Genomic DNA, 19,131 nt, shown 5'->3' on the forward strand with positions numbered 1-19,131 from the left:
GATAATGTGTCAGATATTCCGTGCCTCGCTGCCAGAATCTGCTTACAAACTGATTTCGGTTTGCAAAACGGTGATCTGCACATGGAAAAAAAAACATATATCTATAAAATCACACTTCAGATCACAGGGTTTTAAATACTGTTAGCAAAATATATAAAGTGGTGTGAAAAAGTGTTTGCCCCCTTTCTGATTTCTTGTTTTTTTGCATGTTTGTCACTTTAATGTTTCAGATCATCAAACTAATTTAAATATTAGTAAAAAAATAACACAAGTGAACACAACATGCAGTTTTTATTGAAGTTTTTATTATTGAGGGACAACAAAATCCAAAACTACGTGTGAAAAAGTGTTTGCCCCCTGAACCTAATAACTGGTTGGGCCGCCCTCAGCAGCAACAACTGCAATCGAGCGTTTGTGATAACTTGCACTGAGTCTGTTACAGCGCTGTGGAGGAATTTTGCTCCACTCATCTATGCAGAATTGTTGTAATTCAGCCACATTGGAGGGTTTTCCAGCATGAACCTCCTTTTTAAGGTCACGCCACAGCATCTCAATAGGATTCAGGTCAGGACTTTGACTAGGCCACTCCAAAATCTTCATTTTGTTTTTCTTCAGCCATTTAAAGGTGGACTTGGTGTGTTTTGGATCATTGTCCTGCTGCAGAACCCAAGATCGCTTCAGCTTGAGGTCATGAACAGCAGATTTCATGGTTCCGTTTATCACAGCAAGTCTTTCAGGTCTAGAAGCAGCAAAACAGCCCCAGACCATCACACTACCATCACCAAAGTTTTCTCTGTTGGTATGATGTTCTTTTTCTGAAATGCGGTGTAACTTTTACGCCAGATATAATGGGACACACACATTCCAAAAAGTTCAACTTTCGTCTCATCAGTCCACAGAGTATTTTCCCAAAAGTCTTGAGGATCATCAAGATGTTTTCTGGCAAAACTGAGACATTTATGGTTTTTTTGCTCAGCAGCGGTTTTCGTCTTGGAGCTTTGCCATGCAGACCATATTTGCCGTCTCTTTCTTATGGTGAAGTCGTGAACACTGACCTTAACTGAGGCCTGCAGTTCTTTGGATGTTTTTGTGGGGTCTTTTGTGACCTCTTAGGTGAGTCGTCGCTGTGCTCTTGGGGTAATTTTGGTCGTCTGGCCACTGGGAAGGTTTTCCACTGTTCTATGTTTTTGCCATGTGTGAATAACGGCTCTCACTGTGGTTCACTGGAGTCCCAAAACTTTAGAAACGGCTTTATAACCTTTTCCAGACTGATAGATCTCAATTACTTTCTTTCTCATTTGTTTCTGAATTTCTTAGGATCTCAGCATGATGTCTAGCTTTTGAGGATCTTTTGGTCTACTTCACTTTGTCAGGCAGGTCCTATTTAAGAGATTTCTTGATTGTGAAAAGGTGTGGCAGTAATCAGGCCTGGGTGTGGTGAGAGAAATTGAACTCAGGTGTGATAAAGCACAGTTTTAACAGGGGGGGGAAACACTTTCACACGGGGCCATGTAGTTTTGGATTTTGTTTTCCCTCAATAATAAAAACCTTCATTCAAAAACTGCATGTTGGGTTCATTTGTGTTATTTTTTTATTAATATTTAAATTAGTTTGATGATCGGAAACATGAAAGTGTGACAAACCTGCACAAAAAGAAGAAATCAGAAATCACACCACTGTATATTACTTTTTTTTTCCAGCTTCTATTATTTTAGAGCAGACTGCTCTAAACAAACTGCTCCTTCAACACGGTTCTCGACTCCCGTTCCTACCGGTGCTTCCATTCCCTGCTCCACATTACCAAAACCCAACACCGTTTGCCATTTAGTCGTGTGAAGTTTGAATTAAAAATCAAAGTGTGTCAAAGCAGTGCAAAACACCTGCACGTGTGAAAACCTTGCGCGTTATCGTGAGCACATGCTGTTACAAACACACACGTTCACACCTTCTTGCAAACTGCGCTCAGCTCTGCATAAAACACGAGGTAAAAAAAAAAAAAGAAAGAAAAATACACCTACTGTCCATTTACACACAGTGACGTGTACGGATTACATGCACAGTGCATACAACCAGACGTGTAATGTCTCATGAATAAAACATCATTTGCGTTTCTTCTCGTTGGCATGGCGGATAAAAACACAGTTCATCTGAGTGCTTGTCCTGCCACTTGCTCCTACATGATAACACTGATGATATGGGATGGTAATAAAAACATGCTCCTGAGCAACCAGGGACCAGTGTTCCTGTCCTTCTCTCTCAAACCGACACCCTTCTTCTGGATGGAGGTCTCTTCAATTGGACACCACACTCTGTGCAGCTGGGGATGGTTTCTATCTCAACAGCCTAAAGATTTATGAAGTTCCTGAGCAACTCAAGATCTTTGAGGATGGATTTGGACTGTAATTAATTTTAACAGCCTACTACAAAGGTTCATTTTAAGCGCCCGTCAATGATGATGTGACTGTAATGAATAGACATTCGGTGATGAGGTTTTCTTCTTCATGCCGTCTCGGGGAGTTTTTCCAGGTCTACCGAAACCATCGATTCATCATCTCCTGCGGTTTTAGTAGGGATTTGAAATGAAGGCAAATTGTGTGTTTTCGTGCAAATTCTACTGGAAGGAAAACACAATGGTATAAATGGTTCATGAAAAACAACACAAACTGTTTTGTCTGCTTCTCCAGAATTTTGTCTCGTAAAAAGTCCTTGTAACTAATGCAGCCGAATCAATATCTTCTTCTCTGTCGGCCATTTTGGAATAAAATCCCCAGCCCTTGATTGGCTGGAATAAAAACCTGCACCCACACTGGCCTTCAGTGGAAAAAGACTGGACACAATTGGGTTACATGGTGAAGATTGGACAGAAAAGACTATAATAAGTTCAGTGGTTGATTTGAGGTGAACCTTCTGAAGTACGCTAAATTCATTTCGTAATGTTTGTGAGGTTTGGTGATGGTGCGCACCAAACCTGGGGACTGTCGAAGGTGATTTGTGGAAGGAGTAAAAATGCTAAATCTCTAGGAATCCAGCTTTTAAATTTGTGGATACATGATATTAAAATATATAACCACACACCTCCAAATTAGGCCAAAATTTGGTCCAATGGTGGCGCTAGAGAGCTGCCAGCACTTGGCCCAATCTTGGTCAAAATGTTTCTTAGGCTCACCAAAAACAGTGTACCAGAATTTGGACATGCACACGAGCCAGAAAAAGAAAACGGAGAAACAATATGTGCATACCTTCAGTGCATGGCCTTCTAATGATAAGCAGTTTGTGTTAAAAAAAAAAAAAAAAAAAAAAAATACCAGCGTTGTATCTGCAGATCTCAGGGTTTGAATGGGGCTCAGGATTAACCATTTAGGGACTTTCTTCTGTGAGTCATGCTGTGATTTAGCGGTTTGTGTGTGGGTTTAATCAAATTCTTAAACGCACAGGAGGACACTGGAAAACAAACGAATGGACATACTGTACACACACCTATCTGTTCCAGTAGACACGGGCCTTTGTACCAGGCAGTGAGCGCCGCTTCTGTGCTTCTGCTGGTGAGATTCTGTCCTGATAGACCGCTGGTAGGGATGTAATACACATCAGAGTCCTGAAATCACAAAGCAAATGATACATTAGCATTAAAGCCCTAAACACCATCATAATCTGTTCTGCCATGACCAACAGATACATCATGCATAATTACACAAGAACAACAAAGCAGGGGCATTTTTATTATTATTTATAATTAATGAATATATAAATACCGTAATTTCCGGACTATTAAGCGCCCCCAAATATAAGCCGCACCCACTGAATTTGACAAAGATTTTTATTTTGAACATAAATAAGCCGCAGGTGTCTACACTGCATCTAATGAACTTCACACAGGCTTTAATGAAAGACAGTGTCTGTTACACGGCTTGTATCTAAACAGTAGCCTACCAAGAAAGTCATTGTTCACTGTCTTCCTCCTTCCTTTCACAACTATTTCTCTCAAAAGTTTATCTTTTGGCATCGTTGTGCGTTTAAAAATCACCATCGGTGAATCTTTTCTCCCGATGCCGTGCAGCTCAGAACACAGGTGAAGTGTGTTTTCATGCTCGGTTGTTTTCAGCGTGACGAATGATTCTCATTTCCTGTAGACAGTCCGAGTGAGCGGCAGATCAAACGTCAGAGGAACATCATCCATATTTATGATGTGGTGCGGCCCGATTCAGTGGGAGCGCATCTGATTTAATATAAAGAGTTTCATTGGTTCACCTGAACCTGTTCTGCAGTTTCATTGGTCTAATGTTATGGGGTACAGTTTTTTGGTTTGAAGTTTGTGAAACCGAGAAAAACCCAGGAAAAATCCATACATTCAAAACGTGGGGAAAAACGTAGCGGCTTATAGTCCAGAAAATACGGTATGTTTTTTATGTAAGGAAGGAGTCTCCAGGGTCGAAGGGCTGTAACCGGGTTTTCCTATTATTTTTATCACCCTTTTTAGATTTTTCGGTGTTGTGCTTTGTACTTTCACAGCTGTAAGAAAGTAAATGATGACAGAAACTCTTTTTTTCTGATTTTACGCAACTCTAAACCTGTTGAAGTGTGTGGCTCAGAGATGCCCAGCACGCCACAGATGCAGATTTCTTCTCGAAATCTCAAAAATTATGAAATATTCAATTATTATATGAATATGCTTTATTTTTAAGGTGCAAAAAAAAAAAAAAATGTAACCTGAAATGAAAAAGTTAAAAATAAGCAAATTTAAATTTGAAAAACCTTGCTTATAGTTTTTGAAAATAAAACGGCATTAGTTAAACGGATTACAAGTATTTTTTTTCTATTTTTTTGAATATTATGAAAGCATATACTTCATTTTGATATAATGCTTGGCATAATGGAACTTTCACTTTCGATTAAATTATTTATTTCTTCTTTTTTTTTTTTTTACTTTCATTGGAAAAACACCTCTGTTCTATTTTTTGATAATCTATTTTTTTTTTTTATTAGTTCTTAAAAAACAACTGTACAGTAAATGTGAGAAGGTGAGGAGGTCTGGGGTGCAGTCAGCGTTCGCATTCATCCCAAAAGCTGTTAAATAGGGTTCTGAGCTCTATAGCAGGAGATCTTCCACTCCAACTCATACGAAGAACATCTTGATGCAGCTGCACAGGGGCATCGTCATGCTGAAACAGATTTAGGTCTCCTAGCTCAAGTGAAGGGAAAGTTTCATGCCGTCTCCTCCAAAGACTTTCTATACATTTATAAGCCTTCAAGAAGTTTCTGGAAGTACCAAATATGGCAGAAAAATTAGGTGCCTGATATTTTTGTCCATAAAGTGTATACAACACAAAACCTCCAGGATCTGGTGTTTAATCAGCGTCCGGACTTCTAACTTCTTGTTTTTTTTTTTCACTTGTTTTGTTTTTAGGTTAAGTCCCTTTTTTTATTTCACAAATATTCCTATGCGGGAACCTTCAAAACCGGTACTAACTTTTGATTTGTGTACATTCCTTAATTGTCTCCTTAGGATTTGCCCTACAAATTATGATCTCAACTCCAACAGGCTGAGAAAAGAAAAAAAATAATAATTCTGCATTCAAATGTTCCTGTAAAATTCAAGCAAATTTCCAGGAGCTGGTTTTCCCTGCAGCTCAGGGATTGTCTTCTGCGGATGAGAAAAAAAATTCACTCGCTCTCATTTCTGTATACTGAGGACGAATCAGCAGATGATAATCGACAGGCTTGTCTTGGTTTCCTGGTAGCGTGGCGCTGTAGTCATATAAAAACGCTAGTTTCTCTGAACTCCAGAGTATTAAATGAGTCATTTGTATGATAACAATCTGCATTGGAGTGATACACACAAAAAATACTTAGCATCCAATGTGACGAGATAATCACATTTACATTTGTGTGATACACAAATAAGCAAGTTCTCGTACCTTGAAACCAGCCTGCTTCAGAAACTGGCCAAGTTTGGATGTTATTTCTTGGAACCTCGCCTGCTGCCAGTTCACCTGAGTTGAAACACACACACACACACACAAAGAAACCAAATGATGGGAGAAAGTCACAGAAGGAGTTCCCAAGGGTTGGGGGAAGTTTTGATTGACACCACTGTGGTAAGTGTGGATGATGTGGTCGCCATGGTTACTCACCTGGTCCATCTTGTTGACAGCGATAGCGAGTTGTGTGACACCCAGAGATCGAACGAGGAGAGCGTGTTCCCGTGTCTGACCGCCGGCCTCGAACCCTGCTTCGAACTCGCCTCGACTGGCATCCACTACCAACACGGCTACATCTGCCTAAACACACACACACACACACACACACACACTTTAAATCTCTCTCCCACAACTACGAACAAAGTTCCCTTCAAAAAAAGAAACATGAGGCGCAATTTTCCCCAATCTGGCATCCCTCAGCAACACAACACGCCGTGAGTCAAACACCGCCTGAGTAAAACAGCGCTCATTTAGTTAAAAAAAACAAAACAACAACATGCAAATCAATTAGGTTTTTTTTTTTTCTTCACCCGCAGCATGAATTACTGCAGGCTGAAAGTCACTTATGGAGTGACGGCTGACGTGGACAAATTAACACAACCGCAGGGTATGTGATAATCTGTAGAGGCCAAAATTACCTCAGTAACTTGGCGAAGGGACTGATTGAGATGACACTTCAAAATGATTTGATAAAAAAAAAAAAAAAAAGGGTTTCTTAGGAGTAGCGCTTCTTAAAAACCCAACACTTGCCCAGGTTTCAGATTCACATATTCTGGAAAAAAATTGCTGACATCGCGATTTTTTAATCACGAGCACCTCTGCAACAGTTTTTTTAAGCACGCCTTGCAATCTGGGTTGTGCCCAACAATTATGCCCATGTGGCATGTGGAGGTTTCAGTTTGACTATCTGAGTAGGTTCTAACATCTCACCACAGCCATTATGAACAAACAGCACTCTCAAAAGGTTTGAGATATACACATATACATATACATATATACACACACACATTTTTGGAAATATAGTGTAGATGAAGAGAAAAATCTACAGACAATATGGACAAAAATTTGTAAACACCTGAGCATATGCTTTTTGAACATCCCATTCCACATTTGCACTTTTACACACTATATGGAGAAAAGTATTGGGTCACCTGCTCTTTCCTGCTATATGCTGTTCTTCTCCAAACAGTTACCACAAATCTGGAGGCACTCAGTTGTACAGAACTTCTTTGGATGCGCTCGAATAACATTTTGCATTCACTTGAACCCAAAACCTGTTCCAGCATGGCGATACCCCTGTGCACAAAGTGAGCTCCATGAAGAGCTGCTTTACATGCTTTGAAGAGGAAGATCTGCTATAGAGCTCTGATCTCAACCCTACAGACCACTTTTGGGATGAATGTAAACGGCAGGCCTCCTCACCTACATCAGTACCTGAGTTTACCGACACCCTTGTGTCTGATGAACACAAATGTCCACAAGGACCCTAGTGAAACATCTTCCCAGAAGAGTGGAGAGAAATATAAGAGCAAATTTGGACTAAATATGGACTGGGATGCTCCAAAAGCACATCCCGTACTGATGACCAGGTGCCTGCAAACATTTGCCAATATAGAGTATATATATATATCATTTTTTTCCGCTTTACACGCGCACCCTCAGCGTGACGCACTTCCAGTATCTGTTTTTAGAACGAGGTCCGACGTGTACTCCACCCTCCTGGAGCGTGAACTCGTATTCAGGTTAATGTATGTGCGATTTGTTTTTGAAGTGTGTTTTCTATCTCTCGCTATGTCTCACTGCTTACTCACGGGTCTGACTCTGACACACATAGAGAGAGTAAAAGAACAAAACAAGGCCACGGTGCACACCGACCCGGTCGTCTGCGTCCCCTGCTATTAGCACAGTTATTTGTGCAGCTTGATTTCTGAGTAAATAAACCAGCGTAGAGACGTGTTTAACTTGGGGGTGTGGTTTATTTGTATGTGGCCGTGTGTGTGTGTGTGTGTGTGTGTGTGTGTTTACTAACATGGGTTCTGACATGCACCTATATTTGTAGGTATTTTTTGTTCTTTTCAAACAGAATTCTTAGGAAACTTAACATGGCCACTTAGTGATCCCTGATGACGCTGAAATGTATGCACCAGACACGAAATATAAGACGGTCTAACAATTTATATATATATAACATTTCCTTTGTATGGTCTTGTGAATCTATGCTCAGGTGTCCACAAACTTTTATGTTTGAAACTCATCAGAAAATGGTGCATTATTATAATAAAAAATATAGAATTTTTTTATATATATTTGTATAAGTTCCAGCAAGTAGATGCCTAGTAATATGTTAATTGTATGTATTTAAATTCTGGATTTTAAAAAAATGCATGAAATGTTACAAAACCCTAAGCAATAAAAATTAATTAATTTATTAATTGAAATAAATAAATAAAAAAAATTTTAAGTGCAGATGTGTCCACATACTTATTTTCAGTACAGGAAAATTACAACATTACAAGTATGTCAGGGGGAGGGAGAAAAGGATCAGACATAGTCTCAGATATGTAGGAATCTAATTTTTCATGAAGATCTTCATAAATTGAATGATTTCATGTATTTATATATGAAGAAAAAAGATTTTCAATTCAGGAAAAACTTTACGGTACTTCATCATCAGACTGATTTCATGTATTTATATATATATATATATATATATATAAAAAATTAAATGCAGGAAATGTATATCCATGCTATAACTTGATATCTTTTTTAACCATTATCATCTTTGATTGTTGATGTTTGTTAGTAAAGCTCAAAGTGTCTTCTTTTTAAAGATATTTAAATAGTGTATGTAGCACATTTCCCTCAGGAACTGTTAACATGTAAAATTAGGGAGTGCATTTCAGCTGTAAGTACTAAAGTTTGGGCTGGGTGGGTCGGGTCGGGGAGGGGCGAACCAGACATCGTCTCAGATAAATGTTTGTGGGAATCTAATTATTCATGATATCTTCATTAATTTATAATATAAACTCATGAGACATGTGGCTTTTAGGCCATTACTTTTCTGGATTGCTACATTACTGATTTCATGTATTTATATATGAAGAAAAAAAATTCAATTCAGGAAAAAATTTTCAGGGTACTTCATCGCATATATCTTATCTTTTTAAACAATTTCAAGTTTGAATAATGGACAGTAAAGCTCAAAGTGTCTTCTTGTTAAAGATATTTAAATAGTGTATGCAGCACATTTCTATCAGGAACTGTTAACATTTAAAGTTAGGTAGGACATTTTTCAGCTGTGAGTTAACAGGTTAACACTTTTTTCTTTGTCATTTTCCTAATTATTGGATAATTTCTTTTTATCATCCATTAATTCATGGTTCTGCCACATGACATTTTTGCAACATGTGCATTTTTACAATGCATTCTTGCAATATTTTTTTATTTTAATTTATTTTATTTGTCCATTTCATATGAGACACACGAGTATATTTGCATTTTAATGCAGAAAGTGTTGCATTCGCTCCAGTTCACGCACATTTTTAACCACTTCTCGATCTCGATACAAATGTTTTGCATTTGAAAGAAGAAGAAAAAAAACTTCCCCGTGTTTAAAAAAACCCAAAAGATCGTTAAATATGAACATAAAAACAGCTCTGCTTATTACTTATGAGATTGAAACTCCAACACACACACACACACACACACACACTTTCTCCCATAATGAAGCCCCTTTTCTCGCTCGTGCGCGCACACACACACACACACACACACACGCACACGTATATACACACACACGCCCAGAACTGCTTTCTCTCTACCAAAAACCTTACTCAGCAGCCACACGCAAGGAAATGAGTAAATCCGGCCAGTAGACTGTGAGTAATTTCATTCATTCACACAAGCACCAAACAGAAGGAACACACTCATACGGAGAGTTTGTGGTGCCACCCTGATCTACAAAGCAAAGATTTCATTCAGACTTTCAGAAACGAAATTTTGCAAAGTCACTAAAACTCTCTCTGTCTGTCTCTCTCTCTCACACACACACACACACACACACACCACCATCCATGAGAGCTAGAATCTTCTTTCATAATACCTGTGCTGCTCCTGTGATCATATTAGGGATAAAGTCTTTGTGTCCAGGTGCATCCATCAGGGTCACCACTTTAGAGTTGGTCTCAAACTTGGTCATGCCCACATCCATGGTCACCCCTCTGTGTGTGAGAAACAAAAAGAGGGGAGAGAGAGAGAGAGAGAGAGAGAAAGAGAAAAAGTGATCAGACGGTGAGATATGAGATCGAGACAGAAAACGGACAAGAGAAAGAAATGAGATAGAAACGAGAAAAAGTAGACGGAGAGAACAAAAAAGACACAAAAAAAAAACAAATCGCAGGTCATCAAAGATCAAGAAGGAGCGAGAGAGAAAGATGGGGTAAAGCGAGACAGAAAATGGACAAGAGAAAGAGAAATGAGAGATCAAATACAAAAGAAAGAAGAGGGGAGACGGGGGACAGAAATCGCAGGTCATCAGAAATCAGAGCAAGAGAGAGAGAGAGAGAGAGAGAGAGAGAGCAAAATTACAGACAAAACTCTGGGGCCATCATCAAAGATAACAGACAAAAAGCGACAAGAGACAGAGGGTGAGACGAAGAGAGCAAGACAACAGACAAAAATCAGAGGTCATCAGAGATAACAGAAAAATGAGGGAGAGTGAGACAGAAAACAGACAGAGAGAAATGTGACAGATGAGAAAGATGGAGGGAGACTGAGAAAGCGAGACAGCAGACAATAATCAGAGGGGGTCAGAGAGAACAAGAAAGAGAAAGAGCAAAAGATGAGGGAGAGAAAATAGACAAATGATGGAGATGAGAGAAAGACGGAGCGAGACGACAGACAAAACTCATTAGAAATACCAGAAAGATGAGGGAAGAGAGAGAGACAGAGAGAGGGGGAGAGAGAGAGACAGAGAGAGGGGGAGAGAGAGAGAGAGAGGGAGGAAATGGAGAAAGACTGATATAAAGCGGAGAAAAAAAAAGGGGATGGACCTGTCTCGCTCCTCTCCGGTCTCGTCCAGCACCCAGGCGTAAGCGAACGAGGCCTTGCCGGCTTTCTTCGCCTCCTGCTCGTACTTGTGCATGGTGCGTTTGTTCACGTTCCCCAACAGGTACAAGAGATGACCCATGAGCGTGCTCTTACCTGCGTCCACATGACCTGCACACACACACACACACACACACACACACACACACACACACACACGCACGCACAGGTGAGATACATTTTATATATGTTTTTCCAGAAAACCGAATAGAGCAATAGCATGGAAATTCATGGTGTTTGATACTCGGCGTTCTTTTTCTCCTCAGCCCTCAGACGGAGAAGATGCTCGGAAAGCAGCGTGGTAAATGACGTACCGATGACGACGAGGTTGAGGAGCGGTTTTCCTCCCTGCCTCTGCTCCAGCTCGGTGCGGATGTTGAGTCGCTGTTTGTTTTTGCTGGTGGATCGTGGTGGGGTCGGGGCAGCCGATTCCTCCGCCGCAGACGCCGCTTTAGACGGCGTCTCTGGAGCCACTACCGCTGTCGTGTCCGGGCTCGGACCTCGGCGTACGGACGGGCCGACTCCGTTCTCCTCCGAGCTGCACGCAAATGTATGATTACCGTTAATACTGTAAATCTAATGGAACATCTTCCCAGAAGAGCGAATGCTGTAAAAACAGTAAATGGGCCCTAAATGTGGAATTGGATGTTCAAAAAGCACACAACTTGAGTTGAAAAGTCAGGCGTCCCGATACTATTGACGATACGTACACTATTTGCCAGACGCCATTATCCAGAGTGACTTACAACCGAGCGGTTGAGGGTTTAGGGCCTTGCTCAAGGGCCCGCTTGGTGAAGAGTGGAACATCTCCCCAGAAGACTAGAGGTTATTATAACAGGGAGAACATTGAATGTTCAGAAATCACCTACAGATCTTATGCTTAAGGGTCCACAAACTATTTGAAAGTGAATTAAAGTGAATGGAATCACATTTTAAAGCAGGAACTGAGAATCTGAGAGTTAATAAAGAAAGGCCTCGCATCAATTTAATGATCCAACATTTAATTATTTTGAAGAATGGTTCAGTTCACAAGATTTAGAACGCTCTGGAATTGGAGACTCCTTCCAACAAAACGGTAACTATGGTAACGCTGGGCGGAATCGGCAATTACCGTAATTTCCGGACTATTAAGCGCAAATATAAGCCGCACCCACTAAATTTGAAGATTTTTATTTTGAACATTAATAAGCCGCACCTGTCTATAAGCTACATTAAAACTAATGAACTTTACACAGGCTTTAACGACAGTCTGTTACACGTCTTGTATCTAAACAGTAGCCTACCAAGAAAGTCATTGTTCACTGTCTTCCTCCTTCCTTTCACAACTATTTCTCTCGGGAGTTTTTCTTTTGGCATCGTCGTGCGTTTAAAAATCACCATCGGTGAATCGGTGAACGCATCTGATTTAATATAAAGAGTTTCATTGGTTCACCTGAACCTGTTCAGCAATTTCATTAGTCTAATGTTATTATGGGGCTCAGTTTTTTGGCTTGAAGTTTGTGAAACCGGGAAACACCCAGGAAAAATCCATACATTAGCCGCTTCGTTGTTTAAGCCGCGGGGTTCAAAACATGGGGAAAAAGTAGCGGCTTATAGTCCAGAAAATACGGTATATGTTTTTTTTTGTTTGTTTGTTTTTTTTGCTGTTTTCAAATCTATCTGGTTAAAAGCCATAGCTCGGATGTGAAACTACAATTTGGAACAATATGAAATTTCCTCCTACTTCCCCATTAAGTTTCCAGAAAGAGAAAACTGCAGGAAAGTGTTTATGCAGCTGATTTGTTTCATGTAACCTTTAAACCTTAAGTTTTATACTGTATTCGGCTTTTTAAGCTGCCTGAACAGAAAGATTGATCCACCTGCACAATACTGTACAACCCAAAACCCCCACCACCACCACACACACATACACACACACACACACACACACAAACACACACCCCTCCACCCCGCTTCCCCCCCAGTCATGGGTGTGATCTGTGGTTTAAGGTGGGGGAGGTGATAGTCTGCGGATTTCTGTGTTTGCATGTTCATCTGAATAATCTATAGGCAACAGGCACTCCTGTGGTTTTCATGCTGCAAGAAGACACACACACACACACACACACACACACACACACACACACACACACACACACACACACACACACACACACACACACACACACACACCGTCCCTTCCTCGGCTGAAAGGTCACCTAAATATAAGCGAGAACATTAAATGTTATTGATGCATGAATCATTTATATCTTCGCCGACCTGGAATTTTCACACGACTGAAATCGTACGTGAAGCGTAAAACTATGCAGCACGTGCAGTGACATTAAAGTGGGTCAGAAAGAAAAAAAAAAAAAACACAAAGCTAGGTTACCAAAAACAAGAATTAGTGACTCAAATCAAGATCGTTTTGTATTCTCCAACAGTGAAAAAGGACGTCCGGCTCACGTCGTTCTTACCTCGGCACGTCGAAGCCCATGGTCTGCTTCTTTCCGGAGACGGTCATCCGAGCCACTTTGGGAACCACTTCGGATTCGAGGCGCGTCTCGGGAAGCTCGCGGGGTTTCGCTAGGGCGCAGAGGAACAACATGCGGTTACAACAACATAGATACGATATATGGACAAAAGTATTGGGACACCTGAACCGTATGCGGTTCCCACAAAGCGATTGTGGAGGACGTCTTTTTTGATGCGATGTAATACGATTATACCCGAACCTGTTCAAGCATGGCAGTGCGCAAATCGAGCTCCATGAAGATATGGTTTGGAGAGGAAGATCTCCTGCTAAAGCGTTCCGATCTCAAACCCTACTGAACACCTTTGAAATTAATTATAATGGCACCCCATCAGGCCTCCTCACCTTTCCTAAATCGGTACTTGGTGATGTGGCTGATGAACACGAATGTCCACCGGCACACTTTAAAATCTAGTGGAACATCTTCACAGAAGACTGGAGGGAATAAGAGCGAATTGGGACTAAACGTTGAGTGCGATGCTTAAAACGCACATACCGTACTTATGACCAGGTGTCAAGTCAAGTCAAGTTTATTTCTATTGTGCTTTTCACAACATTGTCTCAAAGCAGCATAACAGTTAAGGTGAATGATGTGTATTTATCCCTGATGAGCAGCCGTGGCGACTGTGAGAAGGAAAAACTCCCTTAGATGTTATGAGGAAGAAACCTTGAGAGGAACCTGATCCTCATTTGGGTGACATCAAGAGTGTGATTATAGACTTTAAACAATACAGAACACTGGAGAGTGAGAACTAACATGAGAGTGTAAGATTATGAGTAATGATTTTTCTACAGTCTTTTACAGTCATTTGTGGTTATAAAACTAGGAGCTACTGAGCAACTCATAAAATAGCTCAACATTTGCGATCATCACAGATCCAACACCAGATTCTCCATGCCAGAGCCTTTAAACACTCGAGGTCCCAGTGTCAAAACTCCACATGAAGTGGGATCCAATTGGCACTGGTACGTCTCTAGATGGTTCGGGGTCGACATCTACTTCTTTAGGTGTCCGCAAACTTTTACCAATATAGTGTTTGTACGTGTGTGTGTGTGTGTGTGTGTGTGTGTGTGTGTGTGTGTGTGTGTGTGTATATAAAATCGTCCACAGCCTGTTGGATAACTGTCCGATATTTAATACACCATATTTAATAGCCAAAAGTGTGTGAATGCCTGACTGTGCAAAGTCAAGTAAAGTCAGGTTCTGACCGTGGGGCACGTGGGTTCCAGTTCAGTCAGGGTTCCAATCCAAACCAAAAGTCTTTAATAGGGTTGTGCATTGTCATGCTGGAACAGGTTTGGGTCTCGCAGTTCATGTGAAGAGAAAATGTCATGCTACAGCATCCAAAGACGTCCTATACAATCGTGTGCCTTTCAACTTTGAGGTAAAAATTTGAGGGGAGGAGGAGAAGAAAAAAAAAAAAAAAAAACATGGCTGGGAAAGTCAGGCGTCCCGTACAGATCACGACTTACAATTCGACTTTTCGTGTAATTAACAGAAAGTCAATTAGACCCCCCCCCTTTTTTACTTCTCCTTTTTTCCAACGGCTGACCCGAAAAACAATCCGATTCTTAGTTAATCTTGTTCAAGCGACACAGTGTGTCTACAACCTGAATGCAAACTCTCTAACGATGCATAACGATATATTTTTCGATATTGTTTTGATCGTGAGTGTAAAAAAAAAAAAAAAAAAAGAAAAAACGGGTGGGTGGTGGTGGTGATGGAAAGTACTAGCAGATGATTCTTTTTTTTGTGCTCTTTTTGTCGTCTCGGTTCTCTCTACTTTTTTGAGTCACCCGTTTTATTTTTTGCTATGTCTCACTCGAGGCGGAGTGTAATTTAGAGATGGAGGGCGAGCGGGATGTTTAGTCACCTTAACGCCGCGAAGTCTGAAAACCCACCGATACCATTAAAAATGCTTATTTACAATTTAATTATAAACCGGATTCTATCCAAAAAAAACAAACACAAAAAAATTAATGATGGCAGATGAGTGACAAATGAAAAGGAAGGTATTCGGGCAAACCGGAACAGAACCGGTGCACCTTTTAGAAATCTCTGGAACGGTAGAAGAGCAATGAGCTCCAATCATGGACGTCGAGTGTCACGTCAAGTCACGTCATCCTTGACTCAGAAAACCACCGGTGGTGAATAAAGTCCACGAATCATGTAGTTCGGTAAAATATTTCTCCAGAAAAAAAAAAGTGTCTCTTTAAACAGTCACTTGATACTTTACCATTTTTGTTATCGTTTTTTTTAATCACGAGACTCTTTACACATAATCAACTCGATTTCAGTGAAAAGACTCAACGATCTATTAAAAGAATGATATTAATGAGTCAAACACTGAAATCTATTCAAATGATCGTGAGCTCAAAACCTTCTTTTCAACTACTTACTACTGATCAGTAGACACACACAGCGCCAAGTTCAAAACACTCGACCCTGATTGGTTGATTGCTGCGTGTTGGACTGGTTACCTTTTTTTTTACCTTCGAGTAAAAAAGTTAAATATTTGACTTTGAGTATGGAACGGTTTTGAAGGATCAAATCGATGACCTCATAATTCCTGAGTCATAATTATTTCCCCGTATGTTTATCCCTGATGACTAAACCACTGGCAGGGGGGGGCAGGGGGAACCTCCCTCAGATGACCTTGGGAGGAACCGTACTGAAAAGGGTGCCACCTGGATATTTGTTGAGGTGATCGACTGGTGATCTTCAAACATTTTGACGGAGACTAAGGATCAGGATCCGGCTACATTTAAAGAAACAAATGACACTTTCCGTCATTTAGGTCGCAGCTCCGTGACTTTGAAATCCCCAGAAACGCCTTGGTGTTAAACAGTGGTGTAAAAAATGGACCAGATCTGTTCTGTTTTACTGAAATCCGTGACTCAACTCGCTCAACATACGCAGGCAAAGGTGACGTGCAAAAACAGAAAAAGACCGAAAGTGTGCATGAGAGACACACCGTATATGTGTGTGTGTGTGTGTTTCCCCTCGAAGGTAACCGGGCTTTCTGTTTGCTTTGTCATTCCAGTACTCGCCGAGTCAGTACACAGAGCCACAGCCAGTCATCTCTCTCTCTGCAGCCTGGCTAGGAAAGAGTTAACTGTTCCCACGTCACTGACAGTTACACACCGAGCATTCGCCCGGTGGCACAGAACCCACAGGCTTTCACTAAGACGATCACTCACACACACACACACACGCGCACACATGTACACACACAAAACGGGATAACTGAGCAGAGCGTGAAGCTGACCGCAGCAGCACCGAGACGCGACGCAGTTCGAAAACTCGGCGATTCTTGAGAACTTTTGTCCTACTCGTGAATGTTGTAATGAGGATCTGACTCAGGCACATGGTATCTACAGGATTTTCTGTAAACAAAACATTTCCCTACAAAGAGCTTGCAAAACAGGGTTTCGGGGCAGGTTTCGCATTTTTTTTGAGACCTTCACGAGGCGAAATTTAAGATCCTGGATCACGGCATCAAAAACACACGCGCACACACACACACGTTGTTAGCGACCGGCCTTAACCGAGCGCTAAATTCATCCGTTCAAAGATTCCAAATAAAGTATCGCTACACTCGCACTTCCACATAGCTGAAAAAAAATTTAGGATTCGAGAGAGAATCGCACCAATAACAGAAAACTGGTCGGCTGTTGCACGTTGGTCTCATTTGTAGTCGTAATACAGAGAATTATGTTTGGCCTCACGAAAGAAAACTACTAAAAAAATAAAGAAATAAATTATAAAATGCTTTCATTAGAGTTAGAACTGTTTAAAATAATCCACGACCTAGAACAGCAAATATAAAGACTTGCAAAGGCCTAACATTTTGAATTTTTTATTTTCGACTTTAGACACTTTAAAAGCTAAATTCTGATTGGTCACAAGGTGTTTCCATATCAGCAGATCTGTCAGTAAGGTTCATATTTAACACATATTTTAATACAATCCTTGAAAGAAAGAGGAAAAAAAAAAAAAAAAACACGATTTGCACAGCGATTTGTAAATAAAAAGATTTTTATAAAAGGTGTAACTGTTGTGTTGTGTTGTGGTGACGCCATCTACGAGATGGTGTGTGTTTTTTTAACATTGAGGAAGGAGTCTCCAGTCTCAGCATTTCGCTAAAGTAAAGTCTTCACGACTGGGTAACATTTCTGCTGAACAAACCAAATGCAAAATTTAAAAAGACAAAAATTCTAATGGTTTCCACTACGAGCACCATTACAAACCATCAGCTCCTAACCATTAAAACCTTTACCGAATGGTTTCCGTTACGCATTGTGTTCGTGCAAATCGTTAAATCATCAAAACAAAGAAGCTTCTTGGAATCTGTGCGCTGAAGGATCTAATGGTCACTATTGGTGTCCACTGTATGACCTACAAGCAGTTCTACTGGTCCTTAATGGTATTCACTAGACGTTACACAACCAACGCAAGGCAACAACTTTCCAGTAGAGATCCACCACTGCAACCAGTTTCCATTAAAACCAAGAAAACTGCCATTAGAACCAGTAAAAACAATAGTGAATGGTTTCTGTTACAAGTAGCGTTCGTGCAAATCGTGAAATCATCAAAACAAAGAAACATCTTGAGATTTGCGTATTCACCAATCTCCTAATGGTACCTATTTCCAAAATTCCCCAGATAAAGTTCCTATGGAAATTTTCCAGCTATTATATCCACTGGACAGAACGGTCCCAATACAAGGAAACGAATTGCAAGTGGAGTATTTTCAAATCTTTTAGTCCACTTAACTACACATGGAGCAATGTGTTTCCCCACGGACCTTTATTACTGACGCACAACCCGCTAAACTCTGGAGAACTCTGGAGAGGTAACACAGAAGACGCTTCCAAAAATAAATAAAATGGAGGAACGAAGGGAAAAACAGCGAGGCTTTTTTATTTATTTGACTTATTTCAACTTTCCCACAACTTTTTTAGCCAATCGGGCAGCGTCATCATCTCTGTAGTGTTGGAAAGTTTTACACATTGAAAATTAAATGGGCTACACTCACTAGCATCGCATGGTATCAAACGAAGCCGTAGGAACAAGACACATGAAGCAGTAGGAGGAGCCTCCTTTATACACCGACAGCTTCAGGCCCACAACATGGTTAACGCGGATTCACCAGGAATGTCGGATGTTTACGGGAAATAAAGTTGCAATTAAAAAAACATTTAAAATACGTAGAAATAGTTAAAATAGGCTTCCATAGGATTCAGGCCAAGAAAGTGACAAAAGTGAGAAAACACTGTACCGAGGGTTCAGTTGTTTTTTTTTTTATATAAGAGCAAACAAAAAAAATTTACATTCGTATTCATGATTTTTTTATTTATACATTTGCATTGTGATATCTATGAATACGGCAATTAAATGCACTAAATGGCTTTAACAGATATTCTTGTTTATATTTATTCGCTTGTTTTCTCTTATATTTCTTTAATCAAGAAAAAAAAACTTCTTATCCGATTGCTCGATTAATCGTTTGAATTATCGGTATAACCCTAGAT

The 19,131-nt window shown here is 40.4% G+C and overlaps 1 protein-coding gene across 2 annotated transcripts in view; it reads right to left on the reverse strand.

The window, feature by feature from the left end:
• hbs1l (HBS1-like translational GTPase) overlaps positions 1–19,131 on the reverse strand; it is a 43,161-nt gene that overhangs the window by 7,150 nt on the left and 16,880 nt on the right. For both annotated transcript variants that reach the window (XM_046869429.1, XM_046869430.1), the window contains 7 exons: positions 13,541–13,649; positions 11,399–11,622; positions 11,030–11,195; positions 10,081–10,198; positions 6,132–6,278; positions 5,916–5,990; positions 3,478–3,595 (listed from right to left, as the gene is read on the reverse strand). In XM_046869429.1, coding sequence (XP_046725385.1) covers positions 3,478–3,595; positions 5,916–5,990; positions 6,132–6,278; positions 10,081–10,198; positions 11,030–11,195; positions 11,399–11,622; positions 13,541–13,649 — 957 coding nt within the window. The remainder of the gene's footprint in view (positions 1–3,477; positions 3,596–5,915; positions 5,991–6,131; positions 6,279–10,080; positions 10,199–11,029; positions 11,196–11,398; positions 11,623–13,540; positions 13,650–19,131) is intronic.

Source organism: Silurus meridionalis, chromosome 16, assembly GCF_014805685.1.
Source record: "Silurus meridionalis isolate SWU-2019-XX chromosome 16, ASM1480568v1, whole genome shotgun sequence".
Classification (NCBI taxonomy): domain Eukaryota; kingdom Metazoa; phylum Chordata; class Actinopteri; order Siluriformes; family Siluridae; genus Silurus; species Silurus meridionalis.